Below are 24464 nucleotides of genomic sequence, written 5' to 3'. Positions count from 1 at the left end.
TCTCATGAGAATAAATTTTGACAGGAAGGATGGCTTTGTGGGATTTATGAGTTTTATTTTGGAGTGATGGGTAAGGCTGGAGTTAATTGAAAAGGAAGAAGAAGTGTACTTGTCTCGAGTAAAAGAAGTGAGAACCATTAGGAAATTGTCAAGTAATATTTGTCCTAGACTTCCGTGCGGAATCATCCTATCAATTTCATAATTAATTATTGGATGATGATGATTAGGTAATGGTCAGGTATCTAGCTAATATTTGGGAGTGGTGGAAGTTAGGAATAATGTTTTTTAAATTCTTTTTATTTTAGAAATTTATTAAAATATTTTTTTATTTTTAATTAAAAAATATTTTAAAAAATAAAGAATATGATCGGCCGGTGATAGCAAACAGTACTATGATAAAGGTCATTAATCCTCCTCAATTCAATAATTTCCTAATATCATTTCAATTTAGAAGATCTACGAACATTGTGAAAAAGAATTTGGTTAGTGAGTGTTAGGAAATATGATTGTTTTTATTTTTTAGATGCATTTCAAAAATATATTTTACTTTAAAAAATATTAAATTTATTTTTTTAAGTATTTTTTAGGTTTTAATATGCTAATATTAAAAATTTGAAAAAAATAAAATATTTTTAAAAATATTCTACATTAAATTACACTTTTTGAAATGCGTTACAGATCACATCGATGCTTCTATCAATTTGAAAGACATACTTCCATGGATGTCATGTGCATAAAAAAAAAAAATACAATCAGCAAGCATGCATGCATGAGTTTAGATGATGGGTCGTTCGTTTAAACATTAATTAACTGTGGCGAAGCAACCTGAGCAGCACAAATTTGACCTAGCTCAGAACTCATAGTAATTATTGAAGTGATTTGAGGAATTATTACAGATTAAAGTAACAAACGAAGTGTCCAGACAAATTTCTTGCTAAAAACTTTATTTATACACAAAGTATTCATAGTTTAATTAAGAGCAAAACATAGGAGTTGATCAATTGCTGGATGATTATCCATTACAAATCGACTACACATTTCGCAAGTTAGGAGGCTTAGGTTTCAAATTAGAAATCACACCATATAGATCACAAAAATTCTGGATGGCTTGAGTAAATTAGTATGGACTGAAAATGTTCTTAGTATAGAACCCTAAGAGTGCTGTGAACTGGGCTGAGTATCTTGCTGCGCGGTCATGAATTATAACCTTCGAAGCACTTTCAATATCTTTCTCAAGATTGCGCAGGTCCTGAAAGCTCAGATCATTTAAACCCTGACCCATCTTCTGCCTGTAAAATATGATTACAATTGGACACCGCAACATTTTTGCAAGAAACAGAACAGAGACCACCAAAGAAGTAAGAATAACGAAAATTAGGGCCGCAAAATCCAGGAAGATTTACCTTGTCTCCCTCCTGATTTTCCCTGTTCACCTCTTTCAGTTAGGAGGCTTAGGTTTCAAATTAGAAATCACACCATATAGATCACAAAAATTCTGGATGGCTTGAGTAAATTAGTATGGACTGAAAATGTTCTTAGTATAGAACCCTAAGAGTGCTGTGAACTGGGCTGAGTATCTTGCTGCGCGGTCATGAATTATAACCTTCGAAGCACTTTCAATATCTTTCTCAAGATTGCGCAGGTCCTGAAAGCTCAGATCATTTAAACCCTGACCCATCTTCTGCCTGTAAAATATGATTACAATTGGACACCGCAACATTTTTGCAAGAAACAGAACAGAGACCACCAAAGAAGTAAGAATAACGAAAATTAGGGCCGCAAAATCCAGGAAGATTTACCTTGTCTCCCTCCTGATTTTCCCTGTTCACCTCTTTCAGTTTTCCCAAGTTTTCTTGCATTTTCTGCACATGTAAGCTTTATACCATTAAAGAGAGGCATACAGTGTGTCTTCTGATACCGGTCAAATATTTGCTTCGTTCTGGTCATGAAAATAAAATCAAAACAAAGGGGGATCAAAGAGGGTTTGATCACGGGAAAGGAAAATGAGGAAGAGAGATGGGACTTACGTGGTGGGGCTAATGTACTCGTAAATTAACCTTGTCAGTGCAAGAAACCATGATAACAGAGAGACCTCAGCATCACAAAGAACTGCGAGCTCATGAGCTTTCTTGAAGAGACCATTTCGTCTGGTTTTTTTTTTATACTAGCTTTGGGATATAATTTTTTTAATTCTATTTTTTTAAATTATGGTCATGGAACCTGGAAGAATTAGCTGTTTTACGGTCAACTTTATATATTTTTTATTGAGTAGCACACAGCCAATTAGCCATGCCCTATGGTGAGATTTATCGGTTTCTTTTTTTTTAATAATAATTATAAAAAAACTGACAGGTGGAACTTGAAATAGCCAGGTCCAGCCTACTAGTGTCCAAGCACAGAAAAAATCTATAGGCTCATGCTCGAACCTCTAATTGGGCCGAATTATATTTATTTGTTAATTTAGGCCTGCACAATATTTGAAATTAGTGGGGAGAGAGTTAAATCTTGTCATTCACTATCCAGGCCTGGACTCAACTTCAACTTGTTAATGTTGTGCCTGGACGGCCCACTTATCCTATATATTTTTGTGGGAAAACAAAATTCAGATACTTTTTCCCGTGGCTTTTGAAACCTCTCATAATGTTATATCTATATAAATATATATAGTTTTTTAAAGTTTTTAATTTCTCATAATGTTTTTTTTTTAATTTTAAAATTAAATCAGGTTTTAATGTTGACTGAGTTGTGGGTTACTTGTCGATTCAATTGAATCTAATCAAATTAACTCTCATTTATTAGTTTAATTTAAAGTCTAACCCATATCAAATTTTGGATAGGAGGATTAATACATAGATCTAAGCCGAGTTTAAAACGATGTAGTTTGCAATAGCACTTTGGTTTTGGTTGAAGATTTGAGATTGAAAGGCTCAAAGCTTCCAACAAGAAGTTCTTCTTAGGCTTGTGAAAAGCGGTGGTAGGCACGTGAATTGAGTCTTGTAACCTTTGTTGAGACATTATGTCTACGAAACGGATATTACACCAATAATATGCTCAAAGAGAAACCTATGCTCTACAAAATTCAGTCTATGGAAAACTATATCTATAATGTCTTTCACATGCAAGGCCAGGCGGGCCCCTTGTCCATGTCCCAATTGGACCCACACTACAATGGGGACCACACATCAAAGTCCTCTTGTGTACCAAATCTTTATGGCCTACGTATTTGCGACATGTGAGCTTACTTTTCTACCATTTAATTTAACAGAGCGTGGAGGGTAACATGCAAGAGAAATTACTGCCTAGGGTTTGATAAAATGCTATGCTGAACATCAGTTGATGCGTTTTGGTCGGTCGAGAATTGATACAATACGGCTGGTTTCTTTATAAAGGTTCGTATTCTCATATAAGTCTCCTTCCTGCCCTGCTGCATGGGGTAAGGATGGGTGGGGCAGGATTAGGGTTCTTTGCTCATGTCTCCAAGCTCCAAAGTGACAAGATTTGCTAGCTAGCTTGCTTTGGAAAATCAGAGCAACTGAGGAACCATTGTGACATAAAGGCACCAACCAATATTTGTCCTCCCGAGTCTACAAGGACAAAAGAACCTCCGAAGTGCCTCTCAAAAGCTTATTTAGTCCATAGACATTGACAAGCACCTTGTAGTAAAGGCCTTGCTGGGACCTTAAGATTCTTCAAGCCCCTAGTTGGCAGAAGCTGTAGTAAAATTCCAACACCAGGATCAAAGCGCAAAGGACACATATTTGACAAATTTATACAAATTGGCGTGTATAAAAAAACTAAAGGTTACAGATGATTGTTTTTTTAATGCAAGAAACAATTGAGAAAACTTACAGTACTACGTATGAGGAACAGTTTTTTTTATTATTATTATTGGACAATAAGGTATATATTTTCGGATCAACTGAAGCATCAATCAAACCCAAATTTATTCAAGAGTGCATCTCCTTTTCCTCTCTAGATCACACCATGAAACTTTTGTATGCATATATATAGTCTTTTAGTTTCCCTGCTCGTTGATTCTGAATTGAGTGCATCTTTCGAGTCGCCAGAATCGATTGAATCGAAACTAAAAGCTTTAGCAATGATAAATTTGAGAGTTTGATAAAACTGTTGAAGGAGTGGAGAGTTGTGAGTTTGTTTGACTTAATCTGCGGACCAAGGCTTATAAATATTTAATCGTTAGTTATTTGGAAATCAAATTATTATTGGTATTTGATTGCTTAATTAAGAGAATTTAATTTGAAAAATTTCACGGTGCTCGGGGAGTAATCAATGATATCACTTTCTAGAATTTATTTTGAAAAAAAAAGAAGATATAAGTTGAAAGAAGATAATAAAATTCATAACCCATAAAATATAATAAGAATATTATCGCCTATAATTTTTATTTTCTATTTATATTTGTTTTCAGAGGGGGTACAATAAATAACTAACATGATATCCATTAGTTACTCCCCAGGACCTCACATATAAATTGAATTTAAAATTCCCATTACATATTTTATAAACCAAATTAACTTAAGTGTGACAGTGCGTGTGATCTAGGTTTTTGCACATTCGCCATGCATGAAGCTCTAGCCTTCCAGATGAGTTCGAGTTAACTTGGGTACAAATCGACCAACTTATTTAATAGAACTGTAAATTCAAGAACGGCAATGACTTACTTTCATAGGGGTACCATGTGCTTCGATTGTTTTAAGCCATTCACTCTCAATCATTTTCCTTTAGAACGCGGAAAGCCTTCGAGACAACAAAGTTTATCTATCAAAGGACTGTTGTTGATTAATTTCTTAAAGGATACTAATCTCCAATTAGTAACAAGTTTCTGATACTTAATTTGTTGCGTGTACTTATAACATTAGGCAGCGGAGAAAGCATAATTACTCATTATGTTCTGATTTTCACTGTGGCTAAAATTAAGAATGATCTGTTATCTGGTGTGACAGTGCGTGTGATCTAGGTTTTTGCACATTCGCCATGCATGAAGCTCTAGCCTTCCCAGATGAGTTTGAGTTAACTTGGGTACAAATCGACCAACTTATTTAATAGAACTGTAAATTCAAGAACGGCAATGACTTACTTTCATAGCGGGTACCATGTGCTTCGATTGTTTTAAGCCATTCACTCTCAATCATTTTCCTTTAGAACGCGGAAAAGCCTTCGAGATTGACAAGGAAACAGCAAGCAAATTGCAATTATAGCTTCACTTTCCCGAATTGAACGGCAGACAAGTATTGCCGCATGATTAATGGTTTGGAATAACTTGTAACTGGTAGTTACACAAGAGATTTTTTAATATATAATTTATCCTTCAAATTTATTTTTACACGGAAAACAGACATAAATTAATGGGAAAATATTATATTTTTCATTTTTTATATATATTTAAATAATTTTATTGTGCTTAACGTTTAAAATATCTCTACAATTGAATATAAAATATTCCATATCATATATATATATATATATATATATATATATATATATATAAAGAAACATAGAAGATTAGAATTTTAAAGCTATGAACGATTATATTCTTTATTTTGTGAACAGATTCCTTAGAATCCGACGTACGATGCTAGAAGAGTTAAAAAGAAAATTACTATAATATATAGAAATGATTTCAAGTACTCCTACGGCATATAACCTACCCTAAAAGTAGGTTGCTTTCTTTCTTTTCTTTTCTTTTTTTTTTGTTTTTCATTTTTAATCCAAAGATACCATGATAACAAAGTCCAAAATCATAGATTTCAATGGAGGATTCATGATGTGCCCTCGAGGGTCACCTCTACCTTAACCTAGCTCCATGTGTAAGAAATATTGAGTATCAATGCATAGCCGATCAGGAGAGGAATTAGAGAAAGAGGAAGAGTCAACTGGAGAAAAGAATGCATGCACGAGGCTCGAGAGTGAAAGACACAGACACAATTATTGAGACTCTCCCACCACACCAATCACTTAATAAAAACCCAGCACAGCTCTCACTCATTAAAAACAAATAAAAAATTTCATGCGAAAACCAATAAACATATGTTTACTTTCTACAGCCGAAAATGAGATATGTTAAAAAGGAAAAAAAACAAGGGTTTTACTTTAGCCGCGGGTTCTTGCTTTCACTAAATTTGAGAAGATGCATGGCTAGTGTTATACCATCAGCCAACTAGCTGTCTAGCTGTGGTTAAGCGGTTGTCGTTTGTTTTGCTAATCATAATTAAACATCGAAGTTCTTCAATTCGGCTGTCATGCTTTATGCTTAATTATAATATAATCTTTTTCAATGATTACTTTGTTGCCTAATTTACATGGCTGCCTGAGTTGCTCGAGGAGCTGTGCAATCCCTATGTTTGTCACGGAGTACGGGGGGAGAAGGAAATTAGATTCAACATGACGAAGTAATGTATGATAAGAACACAACAAATGCAGAGAGCTAGCTAGTATAGTTTGGCCGGTGGGCGGGCGCTTGTACCTAATCTCAAGAGAAAACGATATCATGACACACAAGCTAGAGATTGTCACATCCTAGCTTCGAGGGTCATGTTGGATGATTGTGCATGGTCAGATGTAGGTCTGATCAGCTCTAGTTTGAATTTAAATTTCTTTCCCGTTATCAACCATCAAGATTTAGTCCATTTATGAGGACTGTAATATCACCACTAATGTCTTTGAAACACTACTTCACGTTTTGTTTGAAACATTCCTCTTTTTTTATGTACACAAAATGCATATGCATGTAGTTAGGGCTTTAGCATTAACTCTTCGAGTCCTCGTATCGTATGACCTACCTCGAACTTCCACAGCATCACAGCACTGTAAAAGGACCTGCACTGCAAATAAAATACAATTCCAAAAAATTAGTCTCTGTTTGTTTCTATATAGGTTGTGGTTTGTATTTTGTCCCAATTCTAAATTTAAAAATTTTGATTCATCAATATACATCATAATATTTTTATAGATTTTGATGAAAACTCTTTAATTTTTAAAATATTAGTTATGGAAAAACTATAATTTATAGTTTTTTTCAAACCGCAATTATAAAAGTTATTATATTATTTATAGGAACAATGAATGAAATAGATTAATTAATATATTGTTATTGTTATTATTATTATTAGGAATGACCTCTTCTAAACAGAGTTTGTTTTGGTTCATGAATATTTCTCTCACAAAAGAAAGCTAATATAATAAGCAGGCTAATTGCAGCTAGATGAATATGACAGCCATGGTAATTTGATTGCTAAAACACGGTCTAGAAAACATGACAGGCTCTTAAAACACACGTCTAGCTGATGATCACTGATCCCTAAAATGAAGCTTTCCATCCATTTCTACTGACTTTTTTCGATCAACGCCAAGAGCAGAGAATTCATCGAGCATAGGAACGTGAATTGCTAAATATTCCGTTAATAGAGAGATAAGGCTATTCTAGGTTGCTACCCACAAATCATGGAAAGGGAATTTTAACATTTAACAGCTCCGTGTCGGCGATGGATAAACAAATCCATTTATGATTTGCAATATACAAAGAACTAGATAGATGTCCTGTATTGCGTTGCGAGCAGCAACAAAGATTTTTGACCTAGAAAAAAGAATATCAAGGTCTCGGGAAAAAAAAAACTTGGCGTCAAACGGTCAATCCTAAAACCTTCGTACCTGTCTCGTTGTCTGGACGTTAGTGTTTCAAATCAAACAGATCAAGAGTTGTTTTGACCTAACGCTATCTTATATGATTTAAAGATAAGTTAAAAAAACCGGTAAAAATATAATTTGTTTTAAATATAAATTTTAAGATAAAATAATTTTTAAAAAATATTAAAATAGAAATTTATTAAATTAATCTAGGTTTTGTAACTTAATATATCAAACATGTGACCTGAATCATAAACTTAATCAAATTTAAATTTTTTAATATTATTTTTGATTTAATCATATTATAATAAAAATAGTTACTCGTAAAATCGATCACCAACTTAATGTCGAGATATTTATTTGAAACTTCAATAACTTCTTAAAAGCAAATCGAAATAAATTATGAAGCATAATTTCTAATTAGACAAAGTTAACCAAGTAAACTCGTGACTCAAGTTAAGAACTCAATCTTGTTAAACAATTTTTTTATAACTGTTTATTTAATTACATAACAACAAAAATAGAAACTCACAAAATCAAGAATCAACCAAATATCAAGGTGTTTATTTAAGATCGCGATAAACCTACAAGTATCAAACTAAAACAAATCATGTTTTCCAATTAAAAATTATTTGAATATTAAATAATAAAATTAAAAACAAAATTAACAAGAAAAATAAATAAAAATCCAACTCGGGAGGATAGAACTAGAAAAAATAAATCAATTATAAAAACAAAAAATAAATAAAAACACAAGTGACATGTTGTTTGCTATTCTAATTTTTGGCCCCCATGGCTGAAAAACCAAGCAACCAACTCTCATGGAAGAAAAAAACCTCTTTATAACCCAATTTCCTAGTCAAAAACACCTAAAAACCATTGTAGGCTCCTTGAAACACCCATTTAATCTATCTAAAAAATTCAAAATCAACATGGATTCAATAAACTTCCTAAATGAGATCTGCCCTCTCAACCAATGGGAATTCCAAAGAACATCCCCAATGAAATTTTTTTCATTGAATGCAATTCAATAACATTAAAATCAATATTTTTTTATTGTCGAAATCAGTATTAATCAACAATATTTTTTTTCTATCATTGGAATTCAGCACCTTTTTCTCTCTCCTCTCTTGAGGTAGGGACCGAGATATAAGAAAAACAATTTTTTGGATCAAAATTTATTTTTTAAAAGTTAGAGGGGCTGGAAAGATAGAATTTGGAAAATAAAATGACCAAAGTGAATATTTCAAGCCAACTTTGACATTGCCACCTATTTTTAATTTTTTCACTCTGATCCTTTATTTTTCAATTTAGCCTTTTCTTAATAAATCATAAGTAGTTGGCTACCAATTTGGTCATAAAATGAACAATTCGAATGAAAAAAAAAGTTAAATTACCAGAATAAAAAAAAAAAAAAAAGAAAACTAAAGAAAACATCATGAGTTCATGTAGAAACAATACATGGCTTTTAGTTTATATTGAAATATTGAGCGGGTCAATATATAGTAAGGACAATGATACTTCCTTCCTCGACTCCTAATTAGCATAGTTTTTACATTGGATATCTCAAATTAACACAATGATCTATCAATTTTGAGTTTATCTTGGATTGGATTTGATTTTAAATAAAATAAAAGGCTAGCTCAATCAATGGGTAATTTAACGAGTCAACTTATGTCATTTTAATTTTTTTAAGTTATTTTTTTTAAAAAAATGTTGTTTCATTCATAAATATCAATATAACATCAGTTTAGAATAAATTTGAATTGATATAAGATTCATGGGTTAAGTTGACCAACCCATTAACTGGTTCTTAGACAAAAGTCTCGTGAGTGTGCTAATTAATTATAGTAATTAACTTCAACTTTTCAGCTGAATTTTGAAGCTTCATGTGGTTTTTCAACATGCTGTTGGCCACAGATACTTTGAAAGAAATTTGCTTATAGCATTATCATCTAAGATCCATAAAATTCTAACCTTGATACACGTCACCGCACCGAAAATACAAAAGAAAAACTATTATATGATTCGAGGTAATTATAAATTAATCCTTGCACCTAGTTTATTAAAATTAATTAACTAGTTCTATAATATATATATATACACACACATATATAATATTTTATTGGCCTACATTCTTTCATGGTAAAATTTCTCTATTTTAATTAATTATCTTTTATTAATTCTATTTACCAAGAAAGAAGGAAATAAATAAGGATCAAGAATACATTTTTTAAAGTTACGAGGATTAATTAGTTAGTTTAATTAGACTGGAAGGACTTTTTGATTAGGGATAAGGGCACGGTTGTGAGTACGGTGGGGACTGATGAGCGGCCGCGGGAGTCTCTATTTAGGTAGTGTTTATTTTGATGTGGAACGTGTATTTTAAAAAACTTTATTTTTTAAATAATTTTTTTATATTTTTAAATTATTTTAATGTATTGATATAAAAATAATTTTTAAAAAATAAAAATAAAATATTTTAAAAAATAATTACACCACATCACCAAACACTATATATATATAGATATATAATATATATATATATATATATATATATATATATATATATATATATATATATATATTTGTACTGAAATCCATTTACTAGAGACTACTAATCTGCGGTTCACGTGATGCTTTGATAAAGAAATTATTAGAGACTACTAGTTTTCTATTAGCGACCTAAGGTGGGCCTGAAAGTTTAAAGTCATTTTCTTGCAAGAGGGATGATTTTGTGGTGATGAGTCCGTAGAAGAAGCTGTGCATCCTCAAGCATAATGGATGGAGATTTTAATTTTAATTAGATATGGGAAGCCAAGGATAGTTCTCTAGGTACTAGAGTTCAATTATTATGAAACTTTATCATCAACATGTAACACTCATTATTGCTTTTAAATTATGAAGTTTTCAAATCCTTTTGTTTTAGATCTTAGTGGATGATCATCCCATTTGCTTTTAAATTTTGACTTGATTTTTCAACATATATGAGTGTTAGCATTGCGATATTTTTTGTTTTTAAATGTATTTTTTTAAAAAAAATATTAAATTAATGTTTTTAATGTTTTTTAATAATCTTGATAGGTTGATGTATATATATATTAACTGAAAAATACTTATAAAAAAAATCATGCATTACACTACCAAACATAAATTAATAATAAAAATATTCTCTTTTCAAATCGTGGTAAAAAAATTTGATTCAATTAAGGAATTTTTTTTTCAAGAAACAATACAATGATATTTATTTTTATAAAAATGATTTCACGAATCCATGTGTTTTGGACATTTACATGTGCAATTATTTGTTTCTTTGTATGTTATCAAACGAAAAATAGTGAAAAATGCGTGGGAAAAAATATGGAAAAAGAAATTCCAACAACATTTAGAAGTTTTTTTTTGTTAATTTTTATTATCAGGAGACGTAGAATTTAGGTAATTAGTAACCACCATGTAGAAAATAACAAAAAACCAACTGGACTCCACAGGATTGATAGCAAGAAATTTTTATAAATCTTTATTTTCATCCTTGTAAGAGGAGAGATTGGCTGAATTGTCACCCTTGCCTTGTCATTTCTAATTCAAAGGTGTTGACCTTTAAGTAAATTAACATTTTAAAGAACAATTAAAACACTAGTATCTCATTAACGAAATAAATTTTGTGTCCTAAGTCAATGATAAAATGATTACACATAGGGTTTTTTTTTTAATTAATATGGGTGTTTGTGTTAGTTTGTGTGCAACTCGACTAATTCTACGAGTCATGAAGTTAATGATCATATAAATCTTTAATGGTCCTGAAGTTCATGAAACTCGAACTAATAACCTCTAGAAAATAAATTAAAAATCTGACTAGTTGAACAATATCCTCAAAATCACATAAATTTTCTAGTGTTTGCATAAGAGGAACTGGGGAAAAACACACAATCCCTTGAGTTTGCCATGAAATTCCCAGCTAAACTTAGATCAATAACAACCGTTACATCACTTGCACCCTTGCATCTCTGACCATTGATCTTAAATACCGGTTATTAAAATCAGTTTGATCCAGTTAATCGATTCAGCGACTCTAATAAAAAAATTTAAATAGGATTAAGTTTTATTTTTAATTATTTTAATTATTAATTCATCCCATTTAAATAATTAAACATTTAATTCTTCAATTAATTAACTTAATTAATATTTTTAATAAAAATATATTAAAATTAAATTATTTTAAATAAAATAAATGACTCATTAAATGGCTCATTAACAACTCAACAATCTAATAATTTAAATATTAGAGCGTGACAAATATACTCTCGTAGGTAATATTAATGGATAGGTGAGACGGTGTCATTGGATTGCTTCGAGATTGAAAAATTGGAGTAAAATCAAATCAAACTTAATTACAGGATCGAAAGGGTCAGAAAAGGTACTGAGCAGGTTTTCCGGAGCCAAGAACGAATAGGCAAAAGCCTTTGTTCGGCCACGTGGATCCACCACCTGCCGTTAGATAACAATTGAATGGCTAGATTGAAAACATCTTCGATTCTAGGTACATTGAAACTGGAAGACAACTGTAGATAAGTGACCAGAGAAGTAGATATATCTGGTTCAGAGAGTGTTATTTTTATTTTAAAAAATATTTAAATACTTTTTTATATTAATATATTAAAATAATTTAAAAACATTAAAATAAATTAATTTAAAATAAATTTTTTAAATTTTAATAAAAAACAGGTTAGAAGTAAATATATCTGGTTTAGAGAGTGTTTACCTATTGTGAAAGTAATTTTTATTTGAAAAAATATTAAAATATTTTATTTTTAATTTTTTATATTAATATATTAAAATAATTTAAAAACACTCAAATAAAATTAATTTAAATCAATTTTTTTTAAATTTTAATAAAAAAAAAGTTAAAATCCATTCTCAAACTCCCATTTAAATTGAATAAATCTAGACAAAATTATAAATAATTTTTTAAAAATATTTTTTAAATAATTTTTATATATATCCAATAAGTAAATCCAAAAAAAATATTTTATATTAAGAATTTTTATTAAATAGAAACAATTTTTATTTAATAAATATATTTATTTATTCCTGTAACTTTTTGTTAGGTGGAGATATTGAATGCCCAAGTGGTTTAGAAGTTGATTTACTTTTGTTCTTTTCTTTCGATCTCATGTATCCTTTATATTTATTTACTGTCACTCTAAAAAAAACACTAAGAGCTGCTCCTGCTACAAAGAAAGAACCAGAGAGTAATTGACGAGAAGAGAGAGGGAAAGTAGGTCTGTCTTAAATGAGGTAAGTGTCGCAGAGTGGGGAGAGCAGTGCAGTTACCATGGCGGCGTAGCAGGGCTCTAATTCCGTGCCATTATTGCTTCGTTAACATTGAAAGAGAATTCAAGAAAGCTGGCCTTAGCTCAGGCTGCCTGCGTGGTTGGTTCTATCCACAAGTCAAGAATAGTAGTCTAGCTTACCCATCTTCTCTCTTCCTCTCTCGGTCTCTTTCTCTTATACAGTTAGCAAAAATCTTGAAAGTTTTTACCTCTTTCTTAACCTTCCACTCAAAAAAGGCTGCAAAAACCTTAGACCCAGAGAGTCCTCAGAATCAGATCAAGAGAAGATCGACGAGTCATATAAAATATATAGTCAGCCATCAAAGAAACACTCCGCTGATTTAAGACTCCCCTAGAAACCCCACCAAAATTCAACTCTTAAAAGACCCAAAAAGCAAAACCTGTGATCTTGCAGATTTCCAGAGTCTGTCATTTTCCTGCTATGGATTTTTTTTCTAAATTGAGGTTGGTATCAGCTTTTGGGTGCAAGAAATGGCAGGGTGGTTCTATCTAGGTGGGGGAGAAGGACCGTCGAGGAAACAAGATCAAGAGAAAGAAGACAATAATAGTAGTTTGTTTTTGTACAGACCATCAAACGAGGAGATCTACAACAACAAGGGGTTTGAGTTATGGCCGCAGTATTATCACCAGCAGCAAAACATGAACAGCTTCTCGTTTGGAGTGGGTCCTAGTCGAAGAAGTTTATCTGATGATCACTCTTCAAGATCAGGTTTTAGTTTGACGCGACAAGGAGGAGGAGGAGGATTAAGAGGAGGAATGAATTGTCAAGACTGTGGAAACCAAGCTAAAAAAGACTGTCCCCATTTGAGATGTAGAACTTGTTGTAAGAGTCGAGGGTTTCCGTGCAACACCCACGTTAAGAGCACTTGGGTCTCTGCTGCTAAAAGGAGAGAAAGGCAACAACAACTAGCTGCTTTGCAACAACATAATCAACAACAAGAACAACATCAACAACAGTTTCTAGGAGAGAATCCAAAAAGGCAGAGGGAGAATCATGGTGGTGCTTCCTCTCTTGCTTGCACTCGTTTAGCCGCTACCACGTCAGGTAAAGCTGTGCTAGTACTACTAGTAGGAGCTCAAAATACAAACACAGACCAACAAAAATCACTAAAACTACAAATATTTGATGGTGAGGTTCCCTTTGTACACAAATCTTTTAAAGATTTTTGACGAGGATTTACAAGAAACTGAACCGAACACAATTTGAGAAAGTTAAGTAGAGAGATCTAGAGATCTTTAAGGAATAGTTCTTGTGAGAGCACTTTCAGTTCTTGCTACCCAGCAAGACAAGTATCATTTGCGTGTGTGTGAGCAAGTCCACCTCCATAGTCAGCCACCCACCACGTGCTTTTCTTTCTCTTTTCTCTTTTCTTTTCATTCCTCCACTGTTTGCTAGTAAAATTGACGATAAAAAAAGGTCACATGAAATTAATTAGCAAAAAATTATTTTCTTTGTCTCACTTATTTAATTCTACTTGAAATATCATTTGCTTTCATTCGAACTGATTTTCTTCAACTCTGAGATGAATTAGGGCTGGAATTGACAGCATTTCCACCAGAGGTGAATTCAGATGCCATATTTCGTTGCGTTAAAGTAAGCGCCATGGACGATGCAGATGATCAGTTGGCATATCAAACGGCTGTTAACATTGGAGGCCATGTTTTCAGAGGAATTCTCTATGATCAAGGTGCAGATGGCCGTTACGCCAGTACAGGCGGTGAGAGCTCCTCCAGTGGAGCACAACAACTTCTTATAACAGCAGCAGGAACTAGCACCACGGGAACTACAACAAACACTAGCAATCCAGCTGCTGGCAATACTTTGCTCGATCCATCTTCTCTATATCCAGCTCCTCTCAATGCTTTTATTGCTGGTACGCAATTCTTCGCTCCCCCAAGGTCCTAGCTGCATTCTAAACAAAACCTATCTATTTGTCAAAGAACTCCATAAATAGGTGGTCTTGTTGTAGTAGAAGTTTTTCATTTTTCAGCATGCATGCACTCGAAACTGAAGTAGAGAGAGCATAGGGATTTTAGAAATTAGAAATGGAACATTGCCAGGAAGGAGAATGTGGATGTTTTTTTTTTTGAATTTTTTTTCGAATTTCAATTCAGATTTCATGATATGGGTTTATTTAATTTGATCCTATCGATGATGAAATGACTTAATATTATTTCTTTGTTTTCTATGTGGATTCGTGCAATCTACTTAAATTTTTTTGCTGATCGCTCTCGTTGTTTGTTGATTACTTTATGGTTGAGATATATATTGAATCGATTGCTTTCTGGTTGGTGTTGAACTCGATGCGCTTTTTCCCGTTTATTGGCTTGCTTGCCGGATTTAAATGGAAAGAAATAGGTTTCTTGTTCTGTTAGGCAAAGAGTTTAAAACCCTTTTTTTATGAATATAGTAAAAATTCTTGAGAAGATAGAAAAATAAAGGCAGGGCCAGCTTTGGAAGCCTTTCATTCATTAATAGCCAAGTGACACGATGAAAGAACAACTCCAATCTAGCTCCACCCTCTCTTTCTCTCCCCTCTCTCCTCTCTGTCCTCCTTTTTGACTGCTCTCCTCTCAGCCTGGTTACATGTGTATGCATTCTTCCTTATGTATGTAAATGGAAAATTTTGATGGGCGTTTATACGACTACTTGCCTGCAAAACAGCAATATTTAGCCGCTTGAGGCGACGTGCATGGATGTGACCTAAATGGTAGAATGGAAAATGTTGCTTATGATTATCAGAAATTCAGAAATGTTAATGCTTCTGCATGTGATATGTGTTCTATGTAGACTATGGCCAATGACATAGGTCGAGGCACGTGTGTGTGTGTGTATATATATAGGTATCGAAGATGCTTCCATAGATTGCTAGATTTGGTACATAGGAAAGAAACGGGAAAATTTAGAATTTCCCTCGTTTTGTAAGATCTGACCTCCGGCATATGCTTTCTCATCTTTAATCGATATCTAGATTTACTACTCTAGAAAATATTTCTTCGTTCAATTACTGCTGTCCTTGCTTAGAGAAGTATTTGATTACTGGATGCTTGCTTTCGAGCTAGCTATTTTCTTCAACAAGCATAGAATGGTGGTAGTATATACATCAAATATATAGGATGAGTCATCCACCTTCCCGTGTGATGAGATCTGAGAATTTTGATAAATATTCTGGTAGTTCTAGTCTGTCGAAGAAAGACAATGAGGGAAGAAAGGCAATGACGGTGTATAGAGGGTATTTCAACTAGAGTTTTTTTAAAAAGTTAATTTTTATTTGCTTCAAATTAATATTATTTTATGTTTTTTAATTGTTTTGATGAGCTTATATATATAAAATATATATTATTTTAATATATTTTAAAATAAAAATATTTTTAAAAATAACTGTTATTACCCTCTAGAACACAACAAAATGCTTGCAACTTTTAGATAGTGATGGATAAGAAGTTGCTCTTAATACATTACTTTCGAAATTACTATCTACTGTATTCCCGTACTTGAATAGTCTACGCCAGTTTCTTTCGACTCTTGTTTGCTACCTGGCGGGGTTGCCTCAAATATTGGGAAAAGGGGGTGGGGGCCGATTTAGGTAGGGATTTTAGATTCGACGCATGCAATGCTCCCTTGTTCAAAACTAGAGATGTATCTTTTGTCTTTTGAGAAAAATAATTAAGATGCTTTATCTGAAAGATAGAAATTCATAATTATTTATTTATTATTAGAAAGCAAATTCTCTGTACATGATTCTCAAGAAAATCTATGATTTGATTTACTACCTAGAGCGTAAAGAGAGAATATATTATGGATGAACCAATCACTAGCTTAGTTTGCCTAAAGCTAAAGAATAATTACTAACAATACCATGTACTTAAATCCTAAACTATAGCACATCAAGATAATGTTCGGTTGTTGTTCTCGGATGAAAAAGACGAAGATATTGAAGACAGATGGGAGATGTTTTCTTATGCTTACTGCTTAAAAAACACATAAATTATCTCTAAAATCCTTACAAATATTGATTTTTCATTAATAAATCATCATTTTGAGCTCAAAGAGATATCCATCTGATCATCCGATTCATGACTTTGGAATGAACTTCGCAGTGTGTGCCTGCCTGCCTAGCTAGGATCGATCGAATAAGCTGCTGTCTTACGTACATTTTGAAACTATATATATGTAAGTCTTAAGCTTATAGCTAGCTCATTAGCAAAATTAAGCCATGTATTCAAACTTGTCATGATAAGGTATACTTGTAGGCAACTCCATATAGGAGATTAAGTCGAGGAATCAATCAAAGCACGAGGGAGATCGACATGATTTCCAGCTAAGAACATTTGAAATATATATACCGTGAGAGTACAGCAATGGCATGTGTTATGGTTGGTTGCGTTGCTTGACTTTCTCTTCTCATCAATCAGTTTCCAATTTACAATCAATATATGTCATCAATAGTTAGATGCTTGCCAGATGGAATGGAGAATTTGTAATTCGATTATTTGTTGCTTCCTCGCGAAATGAAGTCATTTTTTGAGTTGACTCACTATCAAGTTACCTGGGTCAAAAGATGTTGCATGGTTTAATATTATTAAAAAACAATATAAATCATATTTTAAATTACTTAACGGATTAAGTTTTTAGGTTGAAATAGTTTTTAATTTGACATGGTATCAAAACTTTATTGACCAAGCGGTTACGGGTTTGAATTTTATTATTTTTATTTATTTGATAAAAATTAAACACAAGATAATGTAAATGTATATAAGTTTCAAAGTTACAGAACTCTTACTTAAATTTTTTTATTAAAAAATAGTATAAATTATATTTTGAATCATTATTTTAAAATTTTAGAATTAAATGATTTGTTGACAAGCATAAGTTATTATTGTTTATATGCAATGTTCTTCTAAAATCGCAATGATGAGGTCAAATGCTATTTGAAAATTAAATTAGGCGTCATTCAAACAAAAAAATAAATATATATTCTGCATTACAAATAAAGCAGGGTATCTCTTGTTTTCAATGAAAAGTACAACTACTTATTATGGAATTCCTTTTTTTAATTAAGAAAAAAGAATCATTTATTTTCTATTTAAAATTTACATATATCAAACATGCTAGTGTTTATATAATTGGTTTTTATTGAAATGACGTCTATATGTATTATCACTCTATTCAGCTCTGTTTCTAACTTAAAAATTACTTTTATAAAAACATGGTAAGTAAATTTTAATAATTTTTATTTTTATGTTTTAAAAATATTTTTGAAAATTTTTTATTTTACTTTAAATTAATATTTTTAGTGTTTTTAAATCATTTTGATGCACTGATATTAAAAATAATTTTTAAAAAATAAAAAAATATTATTTTGATATATTTCTAAATAAAAAATATTTTAAAAAACACTTTGAAAAATAACTATAACCACACTCCCAAACAAATAAAATTCTATTTGTTTTAATATCGTGGACGGTAGAAAGTAAAAGGTGAAACTAAAGGTTGTCTCCTTCCTTCTTGTAACTTTGAACGAGGGGATCAAGCAAATTAACTTTTTTTTTTTTTACTCCTGCTTGTTAACTCAGGTAATCGATATTTTAGAAGATTAAATTAGTTTCTAGAGAAAATACGTAAAGGGGCAATCTAGTTGGCCATCAAAGTAAATCGTGGGTTTCATTTTTTGCCCTTTATTTTAAAAAAAAAATCCTCGCATCTTGTTTTTACTTGGTGATGCATAAATATTGCTAGATCTATAGAAAATAAGAGGGAATAAATATTATTGGATGCCTGTCCTGTCCTCGTCAATATGAAATCTACTCCTTGGAATTAATCCGAAAGGCAGATGCATTCAGAGGATATGGTTACCAAATTCATGACTGAGGAGACATTTGTATATATAGCCCCAACAAAATAACAAAAGGCAGAGGATCTTGTTCTCAAGTCCCACCACCTTTCTTCTTCAAGCATGAATTCATGCCCACTCCTGACCTCTTCTTTTGCATAATATTTGACAGTAAAACAACAGTAATTTATTTTCTTTTCTCTTGCATATATAGACTTGCCATGAATTCGAGATCACCTAAATTCTTAGCACGAGGATGCGCGCATTTGTGCTTGTTTAGTACAAAATGCGGATGATTATTGATACTTTAATGAATAAATGATCAGCATTGAGGAAGTTGTCATCATTAAAATTCACTCCTATATAACGAAGACATGCTTTTAACAGTAGGTTAATTTCTTGTTGTCTTGGTGGGCTCAATGCCTTAGATTTTTTAAAATTTCTGTGTGACACTTTTTATTTTTCCGATCAGCGGTGCTGCCAGCACTTTATTGCTATTATTATTTTAGAATCGCCAGCACTATATTTATCATACACTCTCATTAATTGCAATATTTGCCATCACCACCATTTCTGCAACTGCGCGCCGCTGCTACATGGATGATGGATCAACGGAACGCCCTCGGGCCTCGTGTACTCCAAAGCTTGTTGGCGCACCTCTCACCGAACGTAGAATGTTTGTTTCCCTTATCGTACGTATGTATATACCAAATTAACAAGTACTTCTCCGATTTTCACTTGATCTTTAGCTTCAGACCCAAACATATACACAGGTCATTATCATTGTTCATAATGCGTGTCCCTGTGTTAATTGGATTGGGTATACAGTATAAGAGACTCGATGTTGACCTTATAGTATATATTGTACTCATGCGTTTGTATTTACAGGGCCAATAGGATTTGGAAGAGGATGCCATTTGTATAGCGCTGCAGAATTGGTTCTGCATTTGTAGCAGGGATCATAAACCCCAATAAGAAAATACCCTTGGATTTTAGTGAGAAAATATACTCAACAACATGAATCGTAATTAAATTATACCCCAAAAAAAAACATTAATCATAAAGACTACCTAGATGCTATCATTAGAGATGTAAATTTAACCTCAATCTACTAAATAATGATCCGAACTTATTTGAATGAGATGCTTTTCTTGGATATATATTTAACTCAATATAAATATTATTAAATCTCACCTGAAGTTCAATATGTGTGTGTGTGTGTTATTTATTATTTTGTTATTATATTCAAATACATATTATTATTTATTTTATGTTGACTAATAAATAATATTTTAATAATAAATATCAATTGACAAAATATGAATACCTAAATTTTTTATACAATAAATAATAAATATAATAAAAACTCGAAGAATAATGAATACTTACTAGCTAGATAGGTGATTCGCGCTACGTAGCGGGCTAACCAAATTTTTTTTAATGAAAAACAAAATGTTAGGATGATGCAAATATTTCTAAAAAGCAAAAAAAATATACGAGAAAAGATTGAAAACAAAAAAAAGTACAAAAAAAAACTCAACCCAAGTCGATCCATCCTAGTTAGCATGCCAAATATACGACTTGATCGTGACACTAGGATAACCCCCGCTAAAAGTAAATTGAATAAAATCATTAAACTAAATTACCAGACAACTCAATACTAAAAGGTGAAACTGGAAAAAAATTCTTAAAGCAATGAAAAAGAACTTTGAGTCAAACCATGTTAATCCACTAACTCCATGATCAATATAAGACTAAGATAGTTCCATAGAAAAAAAACAAGAAAAAGCATGAAGATCGATTCTCAATCAATCAAATGATGAAGGGTGAAATTAAAAAAAAATCAATTTTAAAAAAATCAAATATTGAGGATCTTATCTCGTAATGAAGAAAAATTAAATGAGAATGTGATAGCCTCATATAAAGTAAAATGAAAAAGTTTATAAACTCAATTACTAACAAATAAAATATTAAATGATGAAATTAAAGAAAAAAAGAATACATAAAACATAAAAAAAAATGACCTGGATCCACCTAGGTTAGCATGCAAAATTTACAATCTGATTATGATATTGGGGTAATCTCGTCAAAATCAAATTAAATAAAACTATGAAGTTTGATTGCTAAACAACTTAATGTTGAAGGTAGAGATAACCTAGATTATTTTTAAAATTAATAAAAAAATCAAATAGAAAACTAATAAAAAAAATAACAGAGCCCGATCCTTAATTAAATAAATATTGAAAGTTGAAAATGAAAAAAACAATAAGCTAAAAAAGGAAAAAAAACCAAGTAAATCTCGACAAATTTCCTAAACCCTAGTCAATTTTTCAAATTTGCAACTCGTGAAATCCTAGACCTGAACTCAACCAAAAAACTTAATTCTCAACCAATTTAATATTGAAGGATAAACCATAAAAAAAATTAAAAAATTTTAAAGTTAAAAAAAAACAATTAAAAGAATAATGATTAAATCAAGTAGGACAAAAAAAAATCAATGGAATATATATACACACACACACACACACACAATGGGGACCAAATTTGAAAGAAAAAACAAATGAAGGAAAATGAAATTGAAATAAAATCTCAATTTGATAAATTATTTCATATAAAATACATAGTAATCAAAAGAACATATACTGAATTTCAAGAAGATAAAATTTTGAAGGATTAACGTGAAAATCAAGGATGAGGAAAAAAAAAAAGATAAAGTCATCACACTAAATCACATACCTATTTTCTACACGCGTTGTCGCATCATGAAGGAGCCTCTAAGACAATTGAAATATTGTCGTTGAACGAGGTGTTTGGATGATGCTATACACACCACCCAAAAAGCATGGGTGTTGTCCACGTGAATGCACATATTAACCATTTTTTTATCAATATTTTTATTTATTAAATTACTAAATAATTTCTAAATCAATGTAGTTATTTTGAAAAAAAATATAATAAAAAGGTGAAAACATGACACCAGCCTAATAATTTTTTATTTCAAGGACAGTAGTCATTTTGGTATACTAAAAAAAATTGAAAAGACAAAAACATCCCTTCACACAAGTTTAATATTTTTCTGGTAATTAAGTGAATTTATGGCAAATTGCTTTTAATTTAGTTTTTTTTTTAATTATCTTGGGTGGCTGATATGCACATGAAAAACCTCCAGCTAAGACAGAATTGGCAGTCAAGGACTGGGATGGGACTGCAAACCCAATATTGACATGCAGTCCTTTTGGATTGTTCACCAAAATTATCCTCTTGAAAAGGCTGACTCATCCCCAAGGAGCTACGGGGTTTCGTTTTCTCACTAGGCCTTGTAGGTTATGGGTCAGGCGCATGCACATCTGCTCTGTTTATTTCTTCGTGGCTTTGTTTTTTTGAGCTACAAAAGGTGGCCCCTTCAGCAGTTCTTTGCTATTACAGCCAGCAAGCATATGCATGGTCGTGTTTTATGTGTGAGAGAAAATCTATGTAAAAAAAAGAAGATGATCTTATCTGCTATCTTAGCATTCTCATCTTATACTTGCTTTTAGGTAACATCACCGTAACAGTAGTGTGTTTTAGATGGTGATAACGGTGATGATTTAAAATGTTTTTTTTAAATACATTAAAATAAAAAATTTATTTTTTAAAAAATTATTTTTGACATCAACACATTAAAACGATCCAAAAATATAAAAAATTATTTTAAGCAAAAACAATTTCAAAATTTAAAAGAATACGGTTTGCACCACGTTCCCAAATAAGACCTAAACTATCGCGTCTAAGGAACTGCAGTGCAAAGCCAAATAGATAAGTTAAAGAGAAACTATTTCATGAAAAATGATTTTATTAGAAAAGTTTGTAAATAAAAAATATTTTTTAATTAAAAAAAGATTTGAGTTTATTTCTAAAAAAATATTTTCGGGCCAAAAATATTTTTGAGAAGTTGTGAAAAAATAAAAAATATCTCATTATTTATTAATTATATTAAATTTGGTCCTCAATCTTTTGATTGCTATATATATATATATATATATATATTTCAATTTAATTATTTAAAATTTAATTTAATTTGATTTTTATACCAACTTTGATACTCATTCTTTTTATTATTATTTATTATTTATTATTATTATTTTAATTAAATATTTTTATCTATCATATTTGACCATTATTTTTTTCATTACTATTTGTTTTATTTAAAATAGTTTATGAAATTATTATTTTTTTAATTTCATCATCGTTCAATTTTTTTATATGTCAGGTTTGGTCTCTATTATTTTGATTGCTATTTATTTTATTTAAAATAATTTATGAAATGTAATTTTTTTTCAATTTCATCCTCCTTCAATTTTTTATTTGTCAAATCTAGTCTCTATTCTTTTAATAATTTTTGTTTAAAATAAAATGTTAATAAGTTATTTTTCATGATATAGTCAAATATTATAAAGTGTTTTTCAAATTTTTTTTCATAATATTATCAAACATTGAAAAATAATTTATTTTATAATAATTTAATTTTTATAGAACGTTTCAGCAAACAAACAACGCTTTAAAACTGATTGATTGTTAGTTGTCTTCTACCAATAAAATCATGTTACTGTAATATTTCTTTACTCTTAAATAGAAATAAATAAATATAAATTATAATGCCCCTTACTTTGTAATTCTTATATTCAAATAATTATTTAGAAAAAGTTTATATTGATACATTGCAAACTCTTTAAAAGAATAATATCTTGAATGTAATTTGATAAAAAAAAATTACATTTCTTTTCAAACTTTTATTATTTTCAAGTATGTTTCTAATAGAAAAACATACAAATATAACGACGAGGAGAGAATTTTAGTTTTCTGAATAAACTTTTTACTACACGTATTCATCAAGTATACATTTATTAAATAATAAATTATTTCTTAAAAATGAGCAATAGAATTTTAATATTAATATATATTAAAATCATTTAAAAACTCATTATCTCACTTATTTTAATCGTGTTTTACAGAAATGTAAAATGAAATTCAACTATTAATACAATTCATTAACAATAATTTATTACAGAAATGGTTGTTTTTCATTAGTGTTCTTGTAACTTCAAACATAGTATCATGCTCTCCTAAATAATCATGTTGATGATCATGTATCTAAAAAATCAAAATAGGTTAAAAGAAATATTTATGCGTTGTATAATTAATTAATTTATTGATTCTAATAATTTGATCTATTTTTTTATTGGAGTCTAGTGAGTTAAGAAGTCTAAGATAGCTGGTATTTGTAAAAGATTTTATTTGATAGATTTGGAAATTAACTCTCATATATTTAAGTAAATATCTTTTTAGAGAGATATACTCTAAAAATATATATATAATTGAAAATAGAGACTGTGAACCTGAAACTTGAAAGATTCACGAGATATTTATAACCCACAAATCTTGTCATTTTGTGGATATAAAGGGCTAAAATGTTATTTTGTTATGATAGCATTAACGAAGGATAAATGCTTATTACATAAGCATTAATAATGGATGAATATCTTTTACATAAATATTAATACGATGAAAATAAGATATTTTTTATACATTCAGGGGTGTAGGGAGAGTATGATTCAAAATGTAGTTAAGCTCTTCCCCCAAGGCTAAGACCATGGGC

The 24464-nt window shown here is 30.8% G+C and overlaps 1 protein-coding gene and 1 long non-coding RNA gene across 2 annotated transcripts; one reads left to right on the top strand and one right to left on the bottom strand.

The window, feature by feature from the left end:
• Positions 1–919: 919 nt before the first annotated feature.
• LOC112327440 (uncharacterized) lies at positions 920–2179 on the bottom strand. The gene is made up of 4 exons (XR_002981640.2): positions 2028–2179; positions 1800–1939; positions 1404–1685; positions 920–1289 (listed from the first exon to the last, which is right to left on the bottom strand). It is a non-coding gene; the product is annotated as an uncharacterized LOC112327440 (long non-coding RNA).
• Positions 2180–12819: 10640 nt separating this feature from the next.
• LOC7493939 (protein SHI RELATED SEQUENCE 5) lies at positions 12820–15219 on the top strand. The gene is made up of 2 exons (XM_024601074.2): positions 12820–14040; positions 14528–15219. Exons 1-2 carry the CDS (start codon positions 13467–13469, stop codon positions 14899–14901), a joined length of 948 nt encoding a protein of 315 aa, XP_024456842.1. The 5' UTR covers positions 12820–13466; the 3' UTR covers positions 14902–15219.
• The last annotated feature ends 9245 nt before the right edge of the window (positions 15220–24464 follow it).

The sequence above is a fragment of the Populus trichocarpa genome, chromosome 5, assembly GCF_000002775.5.
Source record: "Populus trichocarpa isolate Nisqually-1 chromosome 5, P.trichocarpa_v4.1, whole genome shotgun sequence".
In the NCBI taxonomy this organism is placed as follows: Eukaryota; Viridiplantae; Streptophyta; class Magnoliopsida; order Malpighiales; family Salicaceae; genus Populus; species Populus trichocarpa.
The sequence above is the reverse complement of the archived record's forward strand: the minus strand, read 5'-3'. Positions and strand labels throughout refer to the sequence as shown.